At 41.2% G+C, this 21761-nt stretch overlaps 1 protein-coding gene across 4 annotated transcripts in view; it reads right to left on the minus strand.

Moving 5' to 3' along the window:
* Positions 1-4513: 4513 nt before the first annotated feature.
* The window catches only part of sgcd (sarcoglycan, delta (dystrophin-associated glycoprotein)), a 175480-nt gene continuing 158232 nt past the window's right edge, over positions 4514-21761 (minus strand). For all 4 annotated transcript variants that reach the window (XM_053649149.1, XM_053649150.1, XM_053649147.1 and 1 more), the window contains exons 7-8: positions 11683-11806; positions 4514-7032 (exon numbers count right to left, since the gene is read on the minus strand). In XM_053649149.1, coding sequence (XP_053505124.1) covers positions 6859-7032; positions 11683-11806 — 298 coding nt within the window. In that variant the 3' untranslated portion in view covers positions 4514-6858. The remainder of the gene's footprint in view (positions 7033-11682; positions 11807-21761) is intronic.

Below are 21761 nucleotides of genomic sequence, written 5' to 3' on the forward strand. Positions count from 1 at the left end.
TCACCACGTGGCGGTGCTGTCTTAAAGCACACATTATACGCAAGTAGGACCTTTTTACAAAAACGAAACAAAGCAAAAAACGTGTCAACGTCTTCGCGGTTAGCATCTGAGATGCTAATCGATGTCACCGCAACAGATCTCCGTCTGCCATCTTAAATATTAAACGCTAAAAGCTCCTTTGCTCTCCGTATTTGTGGACTCGTGTTCAATCTTCTGCGTATTTAAAACGACTCGAGGGTAAAGTTGTTATGTTTGAACTTCGGACGGTAATTAAACTTGTCACGGATGGGATGCGTGACTCTGAAAAGGGTTTATGACGAGAGTCGTTGTCATGTGTACGGTATAATTTGGATTACAATTTATGATTTGCACCGGATCTTAATGAAGCGTGTTGATCGTTGCCCGTGATTATACCGTCCTGTCATGTGTGAGTAATATGCGTTTATTCTAGTGTTTATTTATTTATTTATTTATTTATTAAACCATAGCAACACGGACAAAGCAAGGACTTCGTGCTATGTATTGTGTAGTGATGTATAAGAATCGTATAGTTTCATTTTTGTCATTAATTACCCTCATTCTTTCATTCATCCGTCTTCGAGACTGAGGTGGATCTGGAGACTTTCCCAGGACTACTTTGTCATGAGGCAGGAATACATCCTGGGTGGGATATTTCATCACAGGGCAACACACACACATTTATTCATTTATATAGTTAATGAGAGGTTGTATATATTTATAGATTTTTCTTCCAGTTTTTCAAGTCAAGCAGGGCATTCAGTGCCCTCCCACAAGAGAACCTCATCACAGACGTCCTTACTGACAGGAAGCGGTTTGTGAGAGTCGGTCAGAACGTCTCTGAACCCCGCTCGCTCGGCACTGGAGCACCGCGAGGTTGTGTCCTCTCACCCTCCTCATATTCAATCTACACATACGACTGCGCTTCAGTGATGCGTCTGCGAAGTTGCAGATGACGTTACTGTGATTTGGTCTCATCACCAACGGCGTGTCGGAGTACCACCTTGAGGTTCGACAACTAGCCTCCTGGTGTAGCCGGAACAACCTCGAGCTCGGCGCTCTTAAAACCACAGAGATGCACGTCGACTTCATGAAACGCACATCTTCCCCCTCCGCAATCATCCTTAATAATTCATGCGTGAGCACCGTCACTTCGTTCAGGTTTCTGGGAACTGCGATCACGCGAGATCTCAAATGTAAGATGCATACACCCATCCATCAACAAGGAAGTTCAGGAAAGGATGCATTTCTTACGCCAGTTGGAGAAGTCCCGTCTAGCCCGGGTTATACTGGTGCAATTCCATTCTGCCATTATAGAAAGCATCGTATACGTCTGCCATCACTGTCTGGTTTAGTGCAGCCTCCTTCTGAGAAAAGAGGAGCGTACTATCAAGACCACAGAGAAAATCATCAGTGACACCTCCCTACCCTGATAATGACCTATTCCCAAACCTACCATTAGGAAAGTGACTCCGCTCCGTGATAACTGCATGCCATCGAAACAGCTTCTTTCCACTGGGAATTTCGGTTATTAACCAGCATGTCTAGACACCCTTTAGTAATCCTGACCTGCCGGTAATGAGCAATCTGCATTAAATGTTTTTACAAACTATATCATATCATTCTTATTGTTTATTATATATCACAATTCTCCTCTGTTTAATAACCCCGAACCGCATCCAGCTGCTACTTTCACCTCCACTTTAATGTAAACCGAACCCTTTCCGTTATTATTGTGTAATATTTGTATATCAGGTGCGATGATTTGTATATTACGAGGGTCAGCGTGTCGTGTCGTCCGAGATGTGCGTGTCGAGCGTAACGCGTCGTGACCAAACACCGAGGAACAGTTCCCAATACATGTAAATGTGAACGGTGAATAAAACGACTCCGATTCTGAATCCTTTCGACATGTTTTGACTGAATCTGAATCTGAATCAAATAGTCCATTTCAACCTGTTCAAAAAAGCGTCAAAGACACCATTACAATAAACACAACAGTCGTCCTGTGCGTCGTCTGACGGGGTTTCGAGAAATGAGAAAACAAACGTGAGTTGTTCGTATCGCTGAGAAGGATGTTAAAAAAAAATATGACCCGACTTAATCGCACGTGAGCGGTGACGTCTGCGATGACTGTCCGAACCATGTACAGAGCCTTTAACCGGACACGTGAAAACGTGATGATGAGTCATCGTACGTGGGTGAGTCAAACACAAACCTGCTACAATAGTGTAGCGTCGTTCTACATCAATCTCCATTTCATTCAACGCAACTTTTTTATATATATATATATATATATATATATATATATATATATATTTTTTTTTTTTTTCTCAAATTTTCTTCATTTTCGTCCTTTGTGAATTTCAAAGTGTTTATTTGATTTGATTAAATTTTGTTTCGGCGATCACTCGTTGACGTCACTACACTTTTCTTTTTTTTTCTTTTTTTTTTTTTGAAATAGGTTTATTAATACAGTTTCGATTGCAACTCAGTTCATAAATACAAACTGTACACATAAAGTATAATAAATTTAGTACAGACAGCGGACAGAATTCTTCGCATTAATAAATGCTCTCTACATTTTGCATAGAATGTGCCAGGATCCTTTTTTTTTTTTTTTTTTTTTTTTTCCCTCATTAACATGACCATTAAAACAAAATAAAACCAAACCAACAATGTATAGTAGAGGGGGGAACAAAAACAATCAATCAATCAACGATTTGAGATGAGATCTCAGTTCTCACAAAAAGTGAGCCACACCGGTTTAATTTTTTTTTTTCCCCAGAGTGGACGTTATGAACATCAGCGAATCCAATAACAAAAAAAATAAAATTGTAACACTTCAAAAAAAAAAAAAAAAAAAATACAAATAAAAATCAACCAATTTATGACAGTAATATTAAAAGATTATTGTATATATTGAATTAGACACATGAATAACATATTTTGTGGAGGAGTAAAGATCTTACAAGCTGTCAGGTAAGTAAAGAAAAGCAAACTAAAAAAACAAACCAACCCCACAACAAATAAGTAATCAAAAGAATTTAATCATGCTTAATGCGTTCATGACCACTCCAAATCTTTCTACTCAAACAGTTACGTTGTCTTAATTAAAAAAAACAAACAAACAATGACGTAAAACTCAAGTCCTGCTTATCGTACGACTTCTCATTAACGACGTAAGCAACCGTGTTAGTGAAGAGAAAAAAAAAAAAAAAAAGACAATCTTCCACACACAATTAAAATTATTATGAAAAATAGGACCTGCCTGCTTCCAGCTTGCTACGAGTTGGATTTTATCTCAGGCAGTTGGGTTTTTTAATTACTTTAAGTAGTAGCAACGCAGCAATCAAACACACACACACACACACACACACACCACAGTATCACGTTTTTTAATTACTCCTGAAAAAGAAAAGTAAATGAATACGCTGTAAGCTCTCCTGTAACACGTTTGCTCTATAAAGCGTCCTGTATCTACGTACGTCTCAGCTCCTAAACGACTCCTCAAATGGAGCGTGTTAATAAGATGATGGCGATCGCTCGGGGCTTCGACGGCCGTAATCCCATAATCATAACTGCCATTCTTCATTTCCATAGTGTTTACTCCACACATGAGTAAAAGGTGATAATGACATCGGGCACGTTATGTTCGTTTAGTAAAACGTGTTTTTGCTCTTTCACTGGGAAAAATTCGCCCGCTACGATGCGATTCCTCGATGCCAAATCTCTGATTCGGAAATGCTGATTAGCTCGGGAGGGGCGTAGCGATCGAACGAATCGGATCGGTGCTTTAAAAGGCGGCCGTCGAGTCGAATCGAATCGAATCGAATCGGAGCGACAATCGTAAACCGATGATTACGGAAAAAGGACGGCGTGTTAAAAGGATCATTCTGATTTATGAATACATACTTTATAAATAATGATCCTTCTCTACGTCGTCGTCGTCGTCGTCGTCGTCGTCATTTGCCAATTAACAGCAGGTCTACGCCAGATTCTGAACAAAGTGAGTCACTTATCAGTGGGAGGAATCGAACTAAATCGAATCGTATCGCCAAATATCGGATCCTCTCCTCGTGAATCCATATCGTAGTGTCGAACGGTGTGAAAGCTTGAGGTTTCTTATTCCTTTTCGCCACGAGCCTTACTAGACATTGGATTAGGAGTTGTGTTTTTAACCGATTTTTAAAATGGATAAAAAAATATTCAACAATGTGTAAAAATTCCGTAGTTCTCGAGAGTTGTTTCGGTTCAAATTTACAGACGGCGACCAGAAACGTTCCTTATTTTAACGATTACAGATAGTTTCAAAAAAATAAATGAAGAATTCAAGCAAACAGGAATTCAAAGAGAGGCCCTGATCGACTAAGAACATCTGCACACTTGATAACACACAAGAAAACCCTACACGCTGACGCTGCGAAATATCGGTTGGTGTTTAATAAAATACAATATAATCGATTCATTTTACACCCACAAAGTGATTTTTAAAAAAAAAAAAAATTTAATTTACTGAACATGAAAATCGCTTTTGGAACAGCGATTACACGCACGCAAGAAATCGTCACACGAAGAGCAGGTATTAAATATACAGGAGCCCGTTTCTGCTTTTATTACCATTTACTAAATCGTAATAATGTAAGAAAGTCGATCTAAATTATACCTTAGTAGAATAATCGGACATTTTCTCCGAATCCGACCTCAGATTGCAGGGGGGACGTTGACGATGACGTTATCCCTGCATACCGTGTAAGATTCTAACCAACATTTCAACAGAACCTTTGAAAAGATTTTCATTCACATGAACTATATCGTGATAATATGTGTTTATAGCTGTATAGGATTAGCAATATCGTATGTTTTTTCAATCTGTCTCAGCATTACGCTTGAGTTTGGAGTGTATATATGTTTTTTTTTTTTTTTTTCTTCCTTTGAGATCTGTGCGCAAATGCTGCATTCGACCGAACAAACAAATAAAATTAAAACAAAAAAAAAAAACATGGACGCTTACATGATGTCTTTTGTTAGCGAATAGGTTAGCCAGGTAACACTAAACTGTAGAGTCAGTGTTAAGGATTTAACAGGCGAACATGTCGGTGTATTGATTGATCTAAAGCTGATACGTGTATATAGTATAGTATAGTATAGTATAGTATAGTATAACTCGCTGTGTTTACTGCTGAGTCTATGAGCGGCCATTTTGATTTGATGTCACTTGCCGAACTCGGGGTCTCGAGGGAGCGTTTTCTTCGGCTTTTCCGAGTCGGAGTACGGGAATTCTGTGTTGCGGGTTTTAGTCGAATGCAAACGTTTACATATCGACTCCTCCCATCTAATTTGCATATGATGCAATTCCCTCGGTGACCTGCAACAAGCCGAATATTTCCACAGGCAATTTATAAATTAGCTCTTGTTATTTTGGATCTTAGTAAATCAAGGCCTGGAAGTAAAAAAAAAAAATAATGAAAAGAATGAAAGAATCTGGGACACAGTGAGCTTACACACATGACACATAACACATGTACGGACATTATGAACGTTTTAGTGGATCCTCAGAACAGAAAGCTGCACATCGTATGCGTTAGAGCTGCAACAACCCGCAAAACTGAGCTGTAGGATACCGAAAGTCATTCAGGCCCCTCTTTTTAAAAATGTTTTAATTGATTTATTATTTAAATTATTATTATTATTAGTTTTTTTTTTGGTTCACCTTCCTGGTTTGTTTACTGGTGTTTATCATAAAAGATCAAGAATAGAATAAAATACATAAACCCTAGTGGTAGAACCTTCTTTTTCCCACACACACACACACACACACACACACACACACATCTAATGAAGAACGCAAAGGCCAAATTATCTCTATTTAAATATATAATTTTTAAAAAATCTTTTTTTTTTTTTTTTAAATGTTATGCCAATCAGGAGGATTTACAGAACAGAAAATTTGCCAATTAATAATAATAATAATAATACATTTTTTTTTTAAAGAAATATAATTTTGTAAAGAAGCAAAGCCTCAGTAATTTGATGTATAGTTGGCATCATTGTCATTTGGATCCTTTGCATTCTTTTTTTTTTCTTTCTTGTACTGAAGAAAAAAAAAAAATATATATATATATATATATATATTTTTTTTCAGGGGGAACAAAAATGAAATAAACTGGAAATCCAGTCCAGGTTTTTGAAAGTAAAGGTCCGTGAGATGTGCTTCTTCTTTCCACGAGTGCATTGAGCTAAGGCACAGGCACTGTTCTCCTCTTCGAACAGAGAGCGTGCAGCAGGTCGGTCCCTGTGCAAGCACAGTTTAGATTTTTATTTTTCATTTCTCTTGGGGAGGGATTGTGGGAACGATCAGTTCCACCGGTCAAGAGTGTCCCGTGTGACTTTTTTTTTTTTTTTTTTTTTTTTTTTTTTTTTTTTTTTTAAATCGCTAAACGTTTATCTGATGTTTTCGGACAATATTGCAACCGGAGAAGGACGAGTAGCAAAAATGAAAGAAGTGACCTGAAACTGAAAGAAAAAAAAAAACAACACGGCACGTTTCTTTCTCCGCGTGATATAATCCACTTCACCTTTACTCGACGAATGAAAAACGGATGCACGTTGTGACGTGAACGCCGGCGCACGTTAGTGACGTTTCTGCTGTTCTTCTTTTTGGCGCTGAAGTAACTCTTTACACAATGAAGTTCTTATCTTCGTCGTGGTCTTCAGAGGAACGGATTTTGCAGTCCGTGGGGTTAAAATGGACGTGTGTGAGTGTGTGTGTGTGTGTGTAAGTGAGTGTTTGTACAGTGTGTGTGTGTGTAGCTTTGTGGGCGTATGTGTTTAGAGTGTCTAGAGGCAGACGTTGTTGCTGATCTGGCAGGTGGACGCTGTTCCTGCTTGTGATAAGAAGAGTTTCCCGTTGGGACAGACGCACACCTCGAACACAGTCTGTCTGGTGGCCGACGGAGACGCTTTTCCCTCGGGCAGACGCAGGAGTCTGATCTTCTTAGCATCCAGAGTGATCTAAAAAGAGGAGGGAGAAGAGTTCAAACTACCTCGCAAACTGAAAGATTGATCAGTGAACGCTCGACGTGTTTCTCATTTAATGTAACGTCAGTTGCTTTTTATTCACTGATGCATTTACTGAATCATTTTAGGGAATCATTTACTGAATCATTTTAGGGAATCATTTACTGAATCATTTTAGGGAATCAATTCGGTATTAACTTTGTGACAAATACACATTTCTCCTAAAATACCTTTTTTTTTTTCTTTCTTTTTTTTTTAAAAGAGACTTTTCTGTGATTAAAGGAGTCAAAACAGAGGAAAACGTCACTTGGCACAAACTGGATCTGAACCCATCAATAAATGACTAAATTCTGTGTAAATTGATTAAAGAGATTCTTAACATATTGATACAGTATAACGTTACAGTGTTGGATTAAAAGGTAAACAATTTAACACGGACAATAAATACATTTCTTTAGCTAATTTTATGTAAGGAATAACACATTAGTTCTCTCTCTCTCTCTCTCTCTCTCTCACTCTTCCTCTGCCCCTCCTCTCTTGCTTCCTCTGTCCCTCTCTTCCTCTCCCCCCCTTCCTCTCTTCCTCTCCCCCTCCCCCCCTTCCTCTGTCCCTCTCTTCCTCTCTCTCTCTCCCTCTCTTCCTCTCCCCCTCTCCCCCCCTTCCTCTGTCCCTCTCTTCCTCTCTCTCTCTTCCTCTCTCCCTCTCTTCCTCTCCCCCTCTCCCCCCTTCCTCTCTCCCTCTCTTCCTCTCCCCCTCTCCCCCCTTCCTCTGTCCCTCTCTTCCTCTCTCTCTCTTCCTCTACCCCCCTCTTCCTCTCTCCCTCTCTTCCTCCCCCCTTCCTCTCTCCCTCTCTTCCTCTCCCGCTCTCCCCCCTTCCTCTGTCCCTCTCTTCCTCTCTCTCTTCCTCCACCCCCCTCTTCCTCTCTCCCTCTCTTCCTCCCCCCTTCCTCTCTCCCTCTCTTCCTCTCCCCCTCTCCCCCCTTCCTCTGTCCCTCTCTTCCTCTCTCTCTTCCTCTACCCCCTCTTCCTCTCTTCCTCTCTCCCTCTCTTCCTCCCCCTTCCTCTCTCCCTCTCTTCCTCTCCCCCTCTCCCCCCTTCCTCTGTCCCTCTCTTCCTCCCCCCTTCCTCTCTCCCTATCTTCCTCTCTCTCTCTTCCTCTCCCCCTCTCGCTCGCCCGCTCTGTCTCTCTTCCTCTCTGCATCCCTCTCTTCCTCCCTCTCTTCCTCTCTCCCTCCCTATCTCTTCCTCCCTCTCTCTCCCTCCCTCTCTTCCTCACTCTCTCTCTTCCTCACTCCCTCTCTTCCTCCCTCTCTCTCCCTCCCTCTCTTCCTCCCTCTCTCTCCCTCTCTTCCTCACTCTCTCTCTTCCTCTCTCTCTCTCAGAAACCAGAAAGGGTAAACTCCTCTGTCCTGTCCTATCCTCTGTCCACTTCACAAAGCACCGTGACCATTACGAAGTGCTGACACTGGAGACTCCTTCCATAAATGTTCAATAAAAGTCACCTAACAAAATCACCATATCGACGGTTATACTTTTCTTCATGACTATACTGCTGTTTAACAAAGTTTTACTTCGTTAAACAACAACAACTTCTTTTTTTTTTGGAGCGTCCGCCGTACAAGTTCCTGTGTACGTGCTGTTACTATAGAAACAGCAACATGCTGTTACACAGAAATAATGCACAGTATCTGACCAATCAGATTCAAGAATTCAACCGTGCTGTGGTTTAATGCATTGTAATGTTGTTGTTGTTATTATTATTATTATTATTATTATTATTATTATTATTATTATTATACAATAGCAAATAAATAAGTAAATAGCAAACCATACACTCCATAAAGATTTGGCTTTGGATTCAAATTCATATGAGCACTTATGCAATGATTTTTTAAAATGTATTAAATCTAAATTAAATGAAGTTAGATATGTGTAAACTATAATCGTGCAGGTGACCTTTGCGTGATCTCCGAACTTTGATTGCATCATTAGGCCTTGGTGTACGGTAGCTGATTTTTCTAGCGCTTAATGCATTATTTATTTATTTCGATCAGTCAAACCTCTCAGGATGTTCATGAACACCGTTGGCTCCTCCAAGCAGCTGACCGAGGATCATCGAAATAACGATCATCGAATTCTTTACAAAGCGCACGCACAAAGCTAAACGCTTCCTGAAAGGATTCCGATCAGTGAGAAGAAAATCCTGGACGCTAAAATTCCCACAATCAGTGAGTGAAGAAACTAAAACTGAAAAGAGCTCGGGGATTTACAAGGCGATGATTTAAACATCTCAATAAGCTCCAATAAAGGGTTTTTTTTTTTTTTAAGGTTTAAGTGCTTTCTTTTGCTTGTTCTATTCATCAGTGCATGCTTAAAAATGCCCTAAAGGCTGGAACTGTGGTCATCTGTGCAATTAGTTCTCAATTGGAAGCCTGTGGATGTTCATATGAAAATGTGCGATGTGATGCTCTGCGCATGCAGCGACGTACGTTTTGGACTGTGATATCGTTCTACCTGTGGTCAGAACCAATCAGAACTAGTGCTGGTAGTATGAAGATTAAATACACGTGATAAAGTGAACGAAGTGTTTCGTTCGGCTGAATACACGCAGTACAGTACGTCCTGTAAGACCGCCCAGGAGTAGCTTCTTGTAGAGATACCTAAACGGTCCTCCGTGGACTGGAACCACGTTCTGCCTGTCCGCAGTGCAATAGTTTGGACCACGAGGCTAATGTTTTCAATGCTGTGACTCCACCAGACCACAAAAAAACCCATTTGATGTAACCGTCCTCTCTGGAATAGTCAAACCGCGCATGTCCGACTGATGTGAAACCGTTTCAGTGACATAAGCACTGCAGACAGTCTCACTCTCTCTCTCTCTCTCTCTCTCTCTCTCAGCCCTTCACAGCCAGACCGTCTCACTCTCATTTCTCACTTCCTCTCGCTCTCTCGCGCTCGCTCGCCGGACTCTAGAGAGCATTACCGCAGCCGGTAGAGAACCCGTCAGGATATAAAAAAGGTAAAAGGAGTCATTACCGACAGCCTTGGGGAAGCATTTCCATCAAATGACCTGGAACACATTTTAAGCAGTGGTCTCAACTGATTCTCCAGACATCTGCTATAGAGCAAAGTTGAGTGTGAAGGCAAGCTAGAGGGCTTTTTTTGGGGGGTGGGGGTGGGGATGGGGATGGGGGGCGTCGACTAATTGAACCTGAACCTCTGAGGGACTGCCGAGCAACAGCGGGAGGTATCTCTATTCTCCCAGTAGAAAGTGCTAAGAACTGCTGTGATGGAACAAAAGCAGAGGGATCAGACATTATAGAAAAACTGATCCATGCTGGGGTTGTGTGACGCGCCGTCGCGCTGCTATTCCGCTTACACTACAAGAATTCTGTCGTTCGAGTACAACGAACGAAACATCAGGCTTTTTTATTTTTATTTTTACGTTTAACGTTACGTCCGTGAGACGGATTAGTTCCTGTTCTCACTTACGTTATAGCAGCTATAAACAGTCCTTTCTTCACCAACCTCTCTCTCTCTCTCTCTATCTTTTTTTTTTTTTCTCCCTCTTGAAATTAAAAAGACAAAACAAACCCTCAGGTTTCCATTTAACTAAGAAACTGGAAACCTCTGTCCTCACTGAAACCGGAGACTCCTTCCATAAATGCTACAATCCGAGCAGGATTTCCGAAAAGTTTGTCGTGCGACTGCATGAAATAATTCTGCGCGCTCTTTCGCGGCGATGTCTGTCGATAAACGCGGCCTTTCGGCTGTACTCGCAGTTCGACGCACGTGAATCGATGAGGGCTTTGGCCGCACGCACGTCGTGACGACGTCACGTGCCGCGTCTCGACCCGGATCTGTATAAAATCCGCACTCATTGCAAGCTCCTCGGCATGTCGCGGAGTTTGCTTCATTCGTTTCGGCACTCGCAAAATCGCAAACTCCAGCAGGTTAGCGCCGTTACAGAAACGTAACGGAAAACTCCACCGCGCCAGTCGACAATTGTACGTTTTTTTTTTTTTTTTTTATTAAACATCGACATGCTTTCTTTCAATCTGTTTATTAGTAGGCTTAAAGTATGTCGCATGTCCACCGTCCAAGTCCCTGTGAAGGAGCTGTTGCTATAGAAACGCTAACGTATTCGAACGAGCGATGATGGCGTTAATAGAAACGCTACAGCCGGAGCTAACTGTCAGAGTTGGCACTTTAGCGCTTTTGGGACGGTTTCACCTCCAGAACCTAGAGAATAGGGGCTGTAATCATTCTTCACAGCCCATAGGATTTGTTGTAATTATTCATGTATTTTGTGAACATATGGTGATAATCTTTCAATTCCTCAAACTCTGCAACAACAAGTGTGCTTCTTACAAGGTTATCAGTTCTCTCCAAATGTCGGGTCGTGGATTATCTCCTGTAATTGCCATTGATGTATGGCAGCCTGAATATTAAGCTCGGGGCACCGCGGAAGAGGAGGGAGCATATGGAAACTAGCGAGGTGCTCGTCTGGATACGAAACGATGGCAGATGGGGATGTCGGAAATGTGAAGCGGATCAACTTGTCCAACACATCGCTGTGTCAACATTGTGTGTGGGTGTGTGTGTGTGTGTGTGTGTGTGTGGGTGGGTGGTGAGGACATTTACCTCTCCGTCTTTTGACTCCAGGCGCAGGTCGCTTCTGCAGGTGGCTTGGATGTCACCGGCTTCCGCTTGAATCTGCACACCTTTAGGAGCCTCCATGTACAGGGAACGTGTTGGAGATTCCAAACTACGGAGCAGACGGAGACGAGAACGCACCTGAGTTCGTTCGAGTAACAACCAGACACTGAAACGCTGTACACCCAAACCTTGACGTAGAGTGAAGTCCAAACGTCTGAGAGCGCTAGAGAAAATGCTTTTACATTCCTTCTTAATGTAATACAAAACAACTTCATTACAAATGACATCATCGACATCAACTTACGGAAATATCTTCATGGATTTCGAAATTTCCCGGAATTCGGTACGTCCCCTTTCTTTCTTTTGAATTAATTTTTTTTTTACATTTTTAATTTTTTTTTTGCCTTAACGACGGCGCGCAAAACCTTACGATGGATTTCTAGATCAGTTCCATCGGAGTGTCGTCGGATCAGACGCCTCAGTAGAAGGGATTAGACTTGAGGGGAAATCTGCGCTTGTGTACAAAGCGGTTAACACGGTCGATATGGCACTTTTGCTTACATTTAAATAGACATCGAAGCTAGGAATAACGCAGAATCTTGAATATTAAATGTTCAACAGATGGAACGTTCTTGGTTCGAAACGGCTGGCGAGGGAACGACCGTTTAAAGCGGCGATGATGTTCGAGATAACGGGGACCTACTTGTTTTATGGACATTCCAGAACATTAACTATAGCGATAAGCCATTAAAAGGCATAACGTGTTGCTTATTAATAAATAAATAAAGTTATAACTAATCGCTGGGGTAGTTTCTGTGGTGTAAGAGGAATAACACACTTCGGGTCATGCTGTCGCGCTAAAATAACCGAACCCCGGCGTGGACTATTTTTAATTTTTTTTAATTTTTTTCATATAACAGCATGTTCTGTTGTGTTCTTCCTTACATGACTGTTTTAGGAGTCAGTCTGGATAACTGTGAGGTAGTGCTACTGCACCAGCACGATCCACACACTGTATATATGGTGTACGGATATCTTTATCTCTCAAAACATTTGAATATCAAAAGTCAATTTTATTCCCCCCCGTAATTTTATTCAAAAAGTGGAACGTTCATATATTCTAGATTCGTTACACATAAAGCGAAATGTTTCAAGCCGGCTCACGGAAATCAAAAATCCAGTCTCTCAAAAGATTCAAATAAAGAATTTATAATACCGGAATGTCGACCTAGAATCAAATTTTTGGAGATGCAGCTGTATGTTACATCATGTTCGTATTGAGAATTTCCCATCTGAGAAGTGACAGAAATCCCACACCTCTAAGACTGAAGAAATAATAATAATAATAATAATAATAATAATATTAGTAGTGCCTGCGAATTGATTCGACTTACGACGTTTGAACTGCAGAGAAAACATTTACACGTTTTTGGCCCATAGAGAGTAAACGGGAATAAAACGTATCACGTATCTTCTCGTACGTCTTAGGCAGTAGACCTGGTATATATATATATACACATCGCATTTCGTAATTTTCACCAGAAATGTTCAGAAAATGGCGTTATTCTGGCCCCATAGACAATGTCGTGTCGTTGTTGTTGTTATTATATAACGTATCCCGGATTTGCGGACGTATCTCAATAACGCTACAATTTTTTTTTTCTGAATGTAATCGAAGCTTTCCGAGCCTAGCGTGACAACGAGACATTTCCCGTAAAAATTTTGCGCCTAAAACGATGCACGTGTTTCAACAGAACGAGCTTTTATAAGCTTATCGTACTTGTTTGGAAAGGCGATTGAGGTCAGAGTAATATTTTATGTAATTAGTTCTTGGCTTTCGTTTTAAAAGGGGTGAAGCTCCTTCACATAGAGATACACAACTCACTTCAAACATGACATTTTCAGTTAATTATAGCTCGCTCGCTCGCTCACTCGCTCGCTCTTAATTGTTTGCGCTTTTTAAGGGATATTTAGACCACGACGCAGCTGAATACTCGAACCGCTTGTTCTGATATGCTATCGTTTCTATGGTAACGGCTAATTCACGGGGACTTGTGTATGTCTATGTGGTGGATGCTCAACGTGATCTAATAATACAACGCATTTGAAAATGTCGTCATCGATATGACCGGAGCTTGATATGAAGCTTCTGGAAGGAGTCTCCAGTGTCAGCACTTTGTGACGGTCAGTAAGGTCATTCCACAACGTTAAATGTAAAATATAACTGGATACAAAGAACAGAACAAAAAAAAAAACATTCTAGCAAATTTTCAAGCACTAATAATGCTGTATAATAATAATAATAATAATAATAAATAAAAGAAAGCAGCTAATGTAAGTGAGATCTTTTCTGCTAGTCCTCTCTTTCCAGCACTTTCCAGCAAAGTTTATCCATATACAGTATAATTCCACAATTAATACTCTTGTGGCACGTTTACCATCATATCTGGCAAAATATATCTGAAATGAATTCGTCTAGACTTTCCTGAGCCAGGACGTAGCGAGGAATTGGCTTGACCACATGAAAGAAAGAAAGAAAAAAGACAGAAAAATCACAGACTTTACAGCCAAGTGTGTCTCAGTGTTTATGTAAGATAATAAGCAAGACGTGTATAAGAGATAACAAGCGAGGCATTAAATGATAACTTCTCGTTTGTGCAAGAATTCGATGGGAACATGGCAATGCCGCTAACGAGCCATTATTCAGGCGAGATTAGCATGGCTTCAAATAAAAGAGTGTAAAGGCGGAGCCACGCGGTGTGAGGCGTAGCAAAGCCAAGGTAAAACGGGAAAGAAGAGAATCGAATAATCGACCGTGTCCAAATAGAAACAGCACGCATTTGGAAAACAAAGTAAATACGCTCATCACGTCGGCAGCTTTGATTCAGACACGTCTCACGAAGCGAGAGTTATTTCACCAGTTATGCGATACAAATGGGTGTAAAATTAGCATCGCTAGTCTGATCAGACATGAAAGCTGCCTCGATCGCTTCAAAAAAGAAAAGAAAAAAAAAATCCGCTGCTTGTCGTGTTCAGCTTCAAACGGTGCTGACATCTGCTAGATACTGATGTTCTGGCAGAGGTGAAAAATTATTAAGCAGCGCAGCAGATTATGGTCGTCTCTCGGGATGGGTGTGCGAGGATGATGGATGGATATCGTATTAATAATGAACAGAAATCATATTGATCTTTTTTTTTTTATGAAGGAGAATAGATATGACATGATTCGCATTCTTACTGGACAATACAGTGAAGGGAAATCAGTATTCAGCACTTTTTAGATTTTTTTTTTTAGTCGTTTAATATATTAACAGTGCACATACACTGTATATCCACTTCACATTTATGCGTTACACATAATGTTAACTTTGCCCTTATAAATATGAACAAAAAGTATACAGACACTGTATTCGAATATATAGTATGTGACATAAAAATAAATCAAGCTCTAGATATAAATGCCGGTGAAGGATCTTCCTAAAGTTCCTCAGGGACAACATTATTAAACAACGCTCAAACGTAAAGCTACAGAGCCGCAGCAGGTGGAAAGTGCGTGGAACTACAACTGATCATCTCTGGACAGGTCCACCATGCAAGATTTCACAACACGCACTCAGATTGATGATAAAGAAGGTAAGAGAGAAGCCAGGAACCGCTCGAAAGGAGTTGCAGGACGACCTGAAAGCAGCAGCAGCAGCAGCAGCATCTCCGTTCCTACACCTCACGCTAAACTCCTCTGCTAACAAAGAAGCAGTGTGTAAAACGTTTAGACCAATCAGAACTCTTTTGGAAAGAGAGGTTGTTATTTGGCAATAATTCAGAAAGTCAGGTTTGAAGCACGGTGGTGGGAGCTGAATTGGTATTGGAGAAGAATTTCATCTCATTGGCCAAGAAAGTGATTCACCCTCATCAGTCTCCTGTCTTTAAATCCCCAGTGAATATATGTGGGGTTTTTTTTGTTTGTTTTGCGTTTGCGAGTTCATCAGAGGGATCCCAGTTAAACCTTGGGAAGGGATTGAAGATGATTTGGAAAGAGTAACGGTTTGATTTAAAATCGAACCACAGTGCTAGGGAAAAACAAAAAAACAACGAACGGCGTCGCAACTAAGCGCTAACAAAGCGTCGGCCATTTGTGGTGTTTGAATCATTTTTCCATATCCATCCATCTTCTATACCGCTTATCCTTCCTTCAGGGTCACGGGGAAACCTGGAGCCTATCCCAGGGAGCATCGGGTACAAGGCGGGGTACACCCTGGACAGGGTGCCAGTCCATCGCAGGGCACAATCACATACACACTCACACACCCATTCATACACTACGGACACTTTGGACACGCCAATCCGCCTACCATGCATGTCTTTGGACTGGGGGAGGAAACCGGAGAACCCGTAGGAAACCCCCGCAGCACGGGGAGAACATGCAAACTCCGCACACACAGGGCCACGGTGGGAATCGAACCCCCGACCCTGGAGGTGTGAGGCGAACGTGCTCACTTTTCCATATCGGTATCTTTCCATCTAAAACGACAGTGTCCGAAATTCTTACTTCCCCGTCAGTGTATTTACAGATGTGTTCCTGCGAGGAACGTACTGTACAAAGTCCCAAATCTAATCAAGGAAAGAAAATGAAAGAAAGTGCGGATGTCCTTCCAGATCTCTTCCCCCCCACCCCCGTTAAGATCAAAGGTTAATCGCATTTCTGTCTTACTGTAGAAACCATAGTGTGTGTGTGTGTGTGTGTGTGAGAGAGAGAGAGAGAGACCACCTTCCATGTCGTGTAAATTTATGTGCATTTTTATGGGATGTGCATTTTATTTTGTCCTTCACAATGCCTCCTAATGATTGCTATCCGCGTTGCCCCAGATTTCGAAATTGTCACATTGCCACGTCTATTTGTTTACGTGCTGTTATCTAGTCAGCAAAGCCCAACGTTATCCGCCGAGCAGAATGCGCTCGTATTAGTCATGCCAGGTGGAGAACGAGGACGAGGACGCGCGCTCACAAAAAAAAAAAAAAAAAAAAAGTGGGGGGAAAAAAAAAAAACATCCAAAATGTCAAGGTGACAGACTGCTTATTTACTCGAAGTCAAACTTCTTCGCGACGAGCTAATTCTGCTCCTCGGGTAACATTTTCCGTCGTGTCATCGGGGGGGAGGACGTGATTATTCAAGCTCGCGTTTGTGCCGAGATAATGAAAGGACCCTAGGGTGAGTCTGACCTGCACATGGCACACGATGTTCACACAATTACTCTCATAAATACAGCCTGGACGGGGTTCTGCGAGACAGAGCAGGCCCATTTTCAAGTCGAAACGGAGCAATGACCCTGCCCCAAGGCCACCCGGGGCTGCTTCTACAACTCCTGCAGAGCTTTTAATGATTACAAATCAGCCTATGGGCTGCAAAAAAAAAAAAATAATAATAAAAATAGGAGATGGCTGTCGAGCAGTAAAGATAAGAGACGATGCACTTTGCAACCACCTCACATTTCTCCTTAAACCCTCATTCTACAAGCGAATCTCTCGCCGGATGCCTTTCCTCGCTCTTCTATAACTGACTCGAGTTTTGCAGCCGCTCGGTTCCTATCCGTCACAAGTCCGTTGTGTTGAAACTTCAACGATCACGCTGAATATTTGTGGGACGGTTGTGATCTCATGACAACTTGATATTAGAAAGAAGCCGAAAACGCCTTGTGAAGTAGCTGTAAAACACCCGATGGTTACCTGTCAGTGTATATATTTTTCCTTCTTCTGCTCGAACGCTCAGACAGAATCTCTGTCAGGTGAAATTACACGAGTGTACGGGCCAATATTTCCGCAATGTTTCACCGAGAGAAACAATAATTATGTGAGAAAATGTCAGCAGTCAGAATATTTTCGTTCGTTGTTCAAAGAGACAAATTCAGAATCATAGACGATGACGGATGTTTCATGCCTCGTGCAGCGAATCCTCCATTTTTATTTGAAGTGAGTGAGTTTGGTGAGTTCCGCCTTCCTTCGTTTGAGGACACACGCACACTAATAACTTTCAGTGGAGAAAATATTTTAGATAGCGCTCTCTTCAGTTTTTCCTTCAGGAGGGACATACATAAATGTAAGCGTAAAAGATTGGCTCTGTTATACTGCGTGAGGCATTGAATCATTTTTGCTGGCATAGCTTGTGTCCCTCTATAATGAAACATTTCTATCCCGTTGGGCGTGGTCTTTTACAGGATGACTCCGCCCCCCCCATTCTCAGGGCACGATGGCTCACTGATAGGTTTGTTGAGTATGAAAATGATGCTAAGCTCTGGCCTTTGCTGTCACCGTCACCGGATCTCGAGCGTATTTGGGAGATTTTGAAGAGACGTATTAGACATCGCTTTCCACCATCATCATCATCAAGAACAACGTTCGTCGCTCCAGTACAGTTCCAGCAACTTGTAGAATCTATACCAAGAGGTTGTTCTGGTGGCTTGTGGTGGCACAAGAACCTAATAAGACATCGGTTCATTTGTAAATGTATATCGTCTACATATACCAGCGTCAATAATTAACACAAAGAAACACCAGGTTTTACATTAAAACATCTCTTTGAATTCCTGGAACTCTCAGCGCACCATATTCCATCCTTCTGTCATTCCTTTATCCTGACACAAAATGACCAAAAGGCCTGGGTCATACTTCACCTGAGGCGACGGGAGCGGCGTTGTTTGCGTGCTCGCCCGCATACTTTATGAACATCTGGCGGATTGAAAGTGACCGACACTAGATGGCACATCAGAGCCAAAACATCCCTTTCAATCTGGTTTATAAATGTTGAAAGATTTCATGCACAGTAACGTTAAACACTGACGAACTCGGTTTCTCTATAAAACTTTCTGCCGCCATTGTGACCAGTGTTGGGTAAGATACTCAAAAAAAAAAAAAATGTAAATGGTTTGCACTTATATAGCGCTTTTATCCAACGCGCTTTACACTATGTTTCATTCACCCATTCACACACACACTCGCACACCAATGGTAGCAGAGCTGCCATGCGAGGCGCTAACTTGCCATCGGGAGCAACTCGGGGTTCAGCGTCTTGCTCAAGGACACTTCGGCATGTGGAGTCACGTGGGCCGGGAATCGAACCACCAACCCTACGATTAGTGGACCACCCGCTCTACCACCTGATCCACAGCCGCCCCGTAATATAATGTAATCATTACAATAATAATGTAATATATATATATATTATGTAATCATAGTAATAATGCAATGTAAATGTAATCCACAACAGATTACTAATTAAATAAGAAGAAGAACTGTTCATATCTGAGGATGTGCACAAGAGGCAGTCCAAATGACCGCAGGATAATGCACGGCAGCCATGTTGCGTACACTTACTCGTAGGTAAAAGCGAGTTTAATCCAGGTTTAAGATTGTACACTTTTGTGACTGATGGCTGCCAGTAGGTTCCTTCTTACTACTCTGAAACTGGAAGGTTGGAAAGTTGATGAGCAAGGTTATACTGTGTATATATATATATATATATATATGTGTGTGTGTGTGTGTGTGTGTGTGGCTACACAACCTAATGTGCCCCCGGGCCATTTATTGCTCATTATTACCCAGCAGCGCAGCGTATCTGACCCCACTCCCTAGCAGTCTTCCTCTTGCTCAGCTATTGGCAGTGCGCTTCTCATGTTTGTTTAGTTAATGAAAATCCCCTTTAATTAGTTTTTGATGAGCATCCGGACATCGACCAGGGAGCGAAAAGTGCCTGTCCGACAACGGGAGGTGCCAGCTACACGGACATCGATCTTCCTCTGTTCCTCTCTTCCTCCTCCGATCAAGCTATATCCTTAACGAACAATACGACTACAGAGTGGCCTGCCAATGCTTTCTTAAAACAATCCTTTTCTTAAAGGTTTGAGGTCTGACTAGTAGAAAAAGCCAGACATCACTAGCTACATCGGGGGATCCACGCTTGAGGGGGTTGTGCCGCTCGGTCATCCTGAAAATTCTTTCTGTCAAGTTAATGTTGTAGACGGTAAAGACTTCCTGATTATGCTGCTATATATATATATATAAATAGCTTAATGTGTCAGGCATAATATATAACCGTAATGAGCCATGCCTAGAAAGATTATATAATATAATATACAGTAAATATATCTTATCTATGGCAAAATCGATCTAAACAGCCACACAGACAAAGAAAACTCAATGTCTGCAGAAATGTAATGTGCTAAATGGAATATCAGAAGCTTCTGTAATATCACTATTGCAAGCCTAATATATAAATATATATGTATATATATACACAAATAAAATGACAATTAAATAAGGAATAAAGCATGAAGGGGCAAGGTGTTGTAGAAAAAAAAACAACCAAAAAAACCCAACAACGAATAAGTTTGTGTGAACCGTCACCGCCCCGAAGTTGTTTATTTTCACGTGTTTTATTCCTCTTATACCACAGCAATTTGCCCAGAGTTACATTTACCCCTCGCATTGCATCTGCACCAGCCCCTTTTTTTTTTTTTTTTGTCTCTGAGCATTAATCAGACAAAAAAATAAAACAAAACAAAATCAAAACCAAACACCACAGCGTGTCATGTCAGAGAAACAACGCGACGCGTAAACACCTCTGTCCTGAAGACTTTCCCATGTCGTAAACAGCGCTGATACGGGAGACTCCTTTATTGTCACCTATATCAACAATTTAAAAAATATAATAAATTGATTCATTTGCAGCGTCTGAAGTCCCTGTGTAAGATGTCAGTATTATTAACGTATTATTAACATTAACGTATAAGAGCGAGTAAATGAATTCGAGATGGCACCGATCTGGTACCCGGTATCCGCATTGGGCCGATACTGGCAACCGATATACCCCGATACGCCCCCTCACAAAAAACGGTGGCTCAGCTATCGCAGAAGATATGATATCCAATAACAAATGGCGACGAGTGTATTTGGAAATGCATTTTTGTAACTAGAAATGTTTCCATAGAAAGAGACTTGACTATTTGGTCCTTTTGTTAGGACTGATTTCTGTTCCGTTTTAATACTCTATACTTTAATAAACGCATTATATTTGCATAATATGTACGTGATTTTTGTGTGAAAGAGTTTAAGAGTTAAAAATATATATATATATATAGCTTAGTAGTGTTTAAAGAAAACAATATTAGATATTGTTTTAAATATTGCAAGATATTTTCCATGCAAACGGATTTAATCAACACCTTCTGACCAAAAAAAAAATCCCAACCCAACCACCACCCACCCCCCCCGCCCTTGATGCCTTTAGAGCCTAGTTACGTTTGGTTAATGGGCACAGACAGGGAATTTTTTGCTTTTACTTTGCATCTCTAATTGGACATGATGTACAGATTTTACCATGAGCTCTCAGCCTTGAACTGCTTCCCAATTCTTTTCATCTCATTATATAAACTTGCGGTTCATTCAAAGAGCTTCCTTTTTACGTTCAAGGTCTTGTTTCTTCAAGAGGACACTCGAGATGTTCGTCTTGGTTTTGGCATTACAAACGGCAGCTTTTACTTGGGGGGGGGGGAACTGCAATAAATAAAATCTGAATCATCTTCTTTTTTCATCTCTCAGACGAGCAAAGGTTTATTGAATTAGTGTGTAATCTGCTTTCAGCCTAAGACATGCAAAAAAAAACACAACAAACAAGCTTAGAGTTAGGTCTGGAAATGTCACGCATTAACACCGCTCTCTTTCTAGAACAGTACAGTGTGCGGAAAATGTTTTTTTTTTATTTTATTTTATTTATTTTTTTATTCTTCTGGCAATCTTCAATCATTATCCTCAGTGAGGAAAATTGCTATTGACTCGCAATCGTTTCTTTGCAGGCGCGCGAGCTGAGATTTTGGTGAAAGGACTGCTTTCGGATGTTACTCAAAGCCAGCGACTCTTTAAGGAAATATCAGAAATTTCCACGTTTTGTTTATTTTAATTTGTCACTATATTAAGTGTTATTAATATTATTGCGTATTTATACTTCAGTGTTACGAAAAACTTTTTACACCCCCCATCCTATCATGCCAATTCATCATCCGAGCTGATCTTCTCGT

The sequence above is a fragment of the Ictalurus furcatus genome, chromosome 18, assembly GCF_023375685.1.
Source record: "Ictalurus furcatus strain D&B chromosome 18, Billie_1.0, whole genome shotgun sequence".
Lineage (NCBI taxonomy): Eukaryota > Metazoa > Chordata > Actinopteri > Siluriformes > Ictaluridae > Ictalurus > Ictalurus furcatus.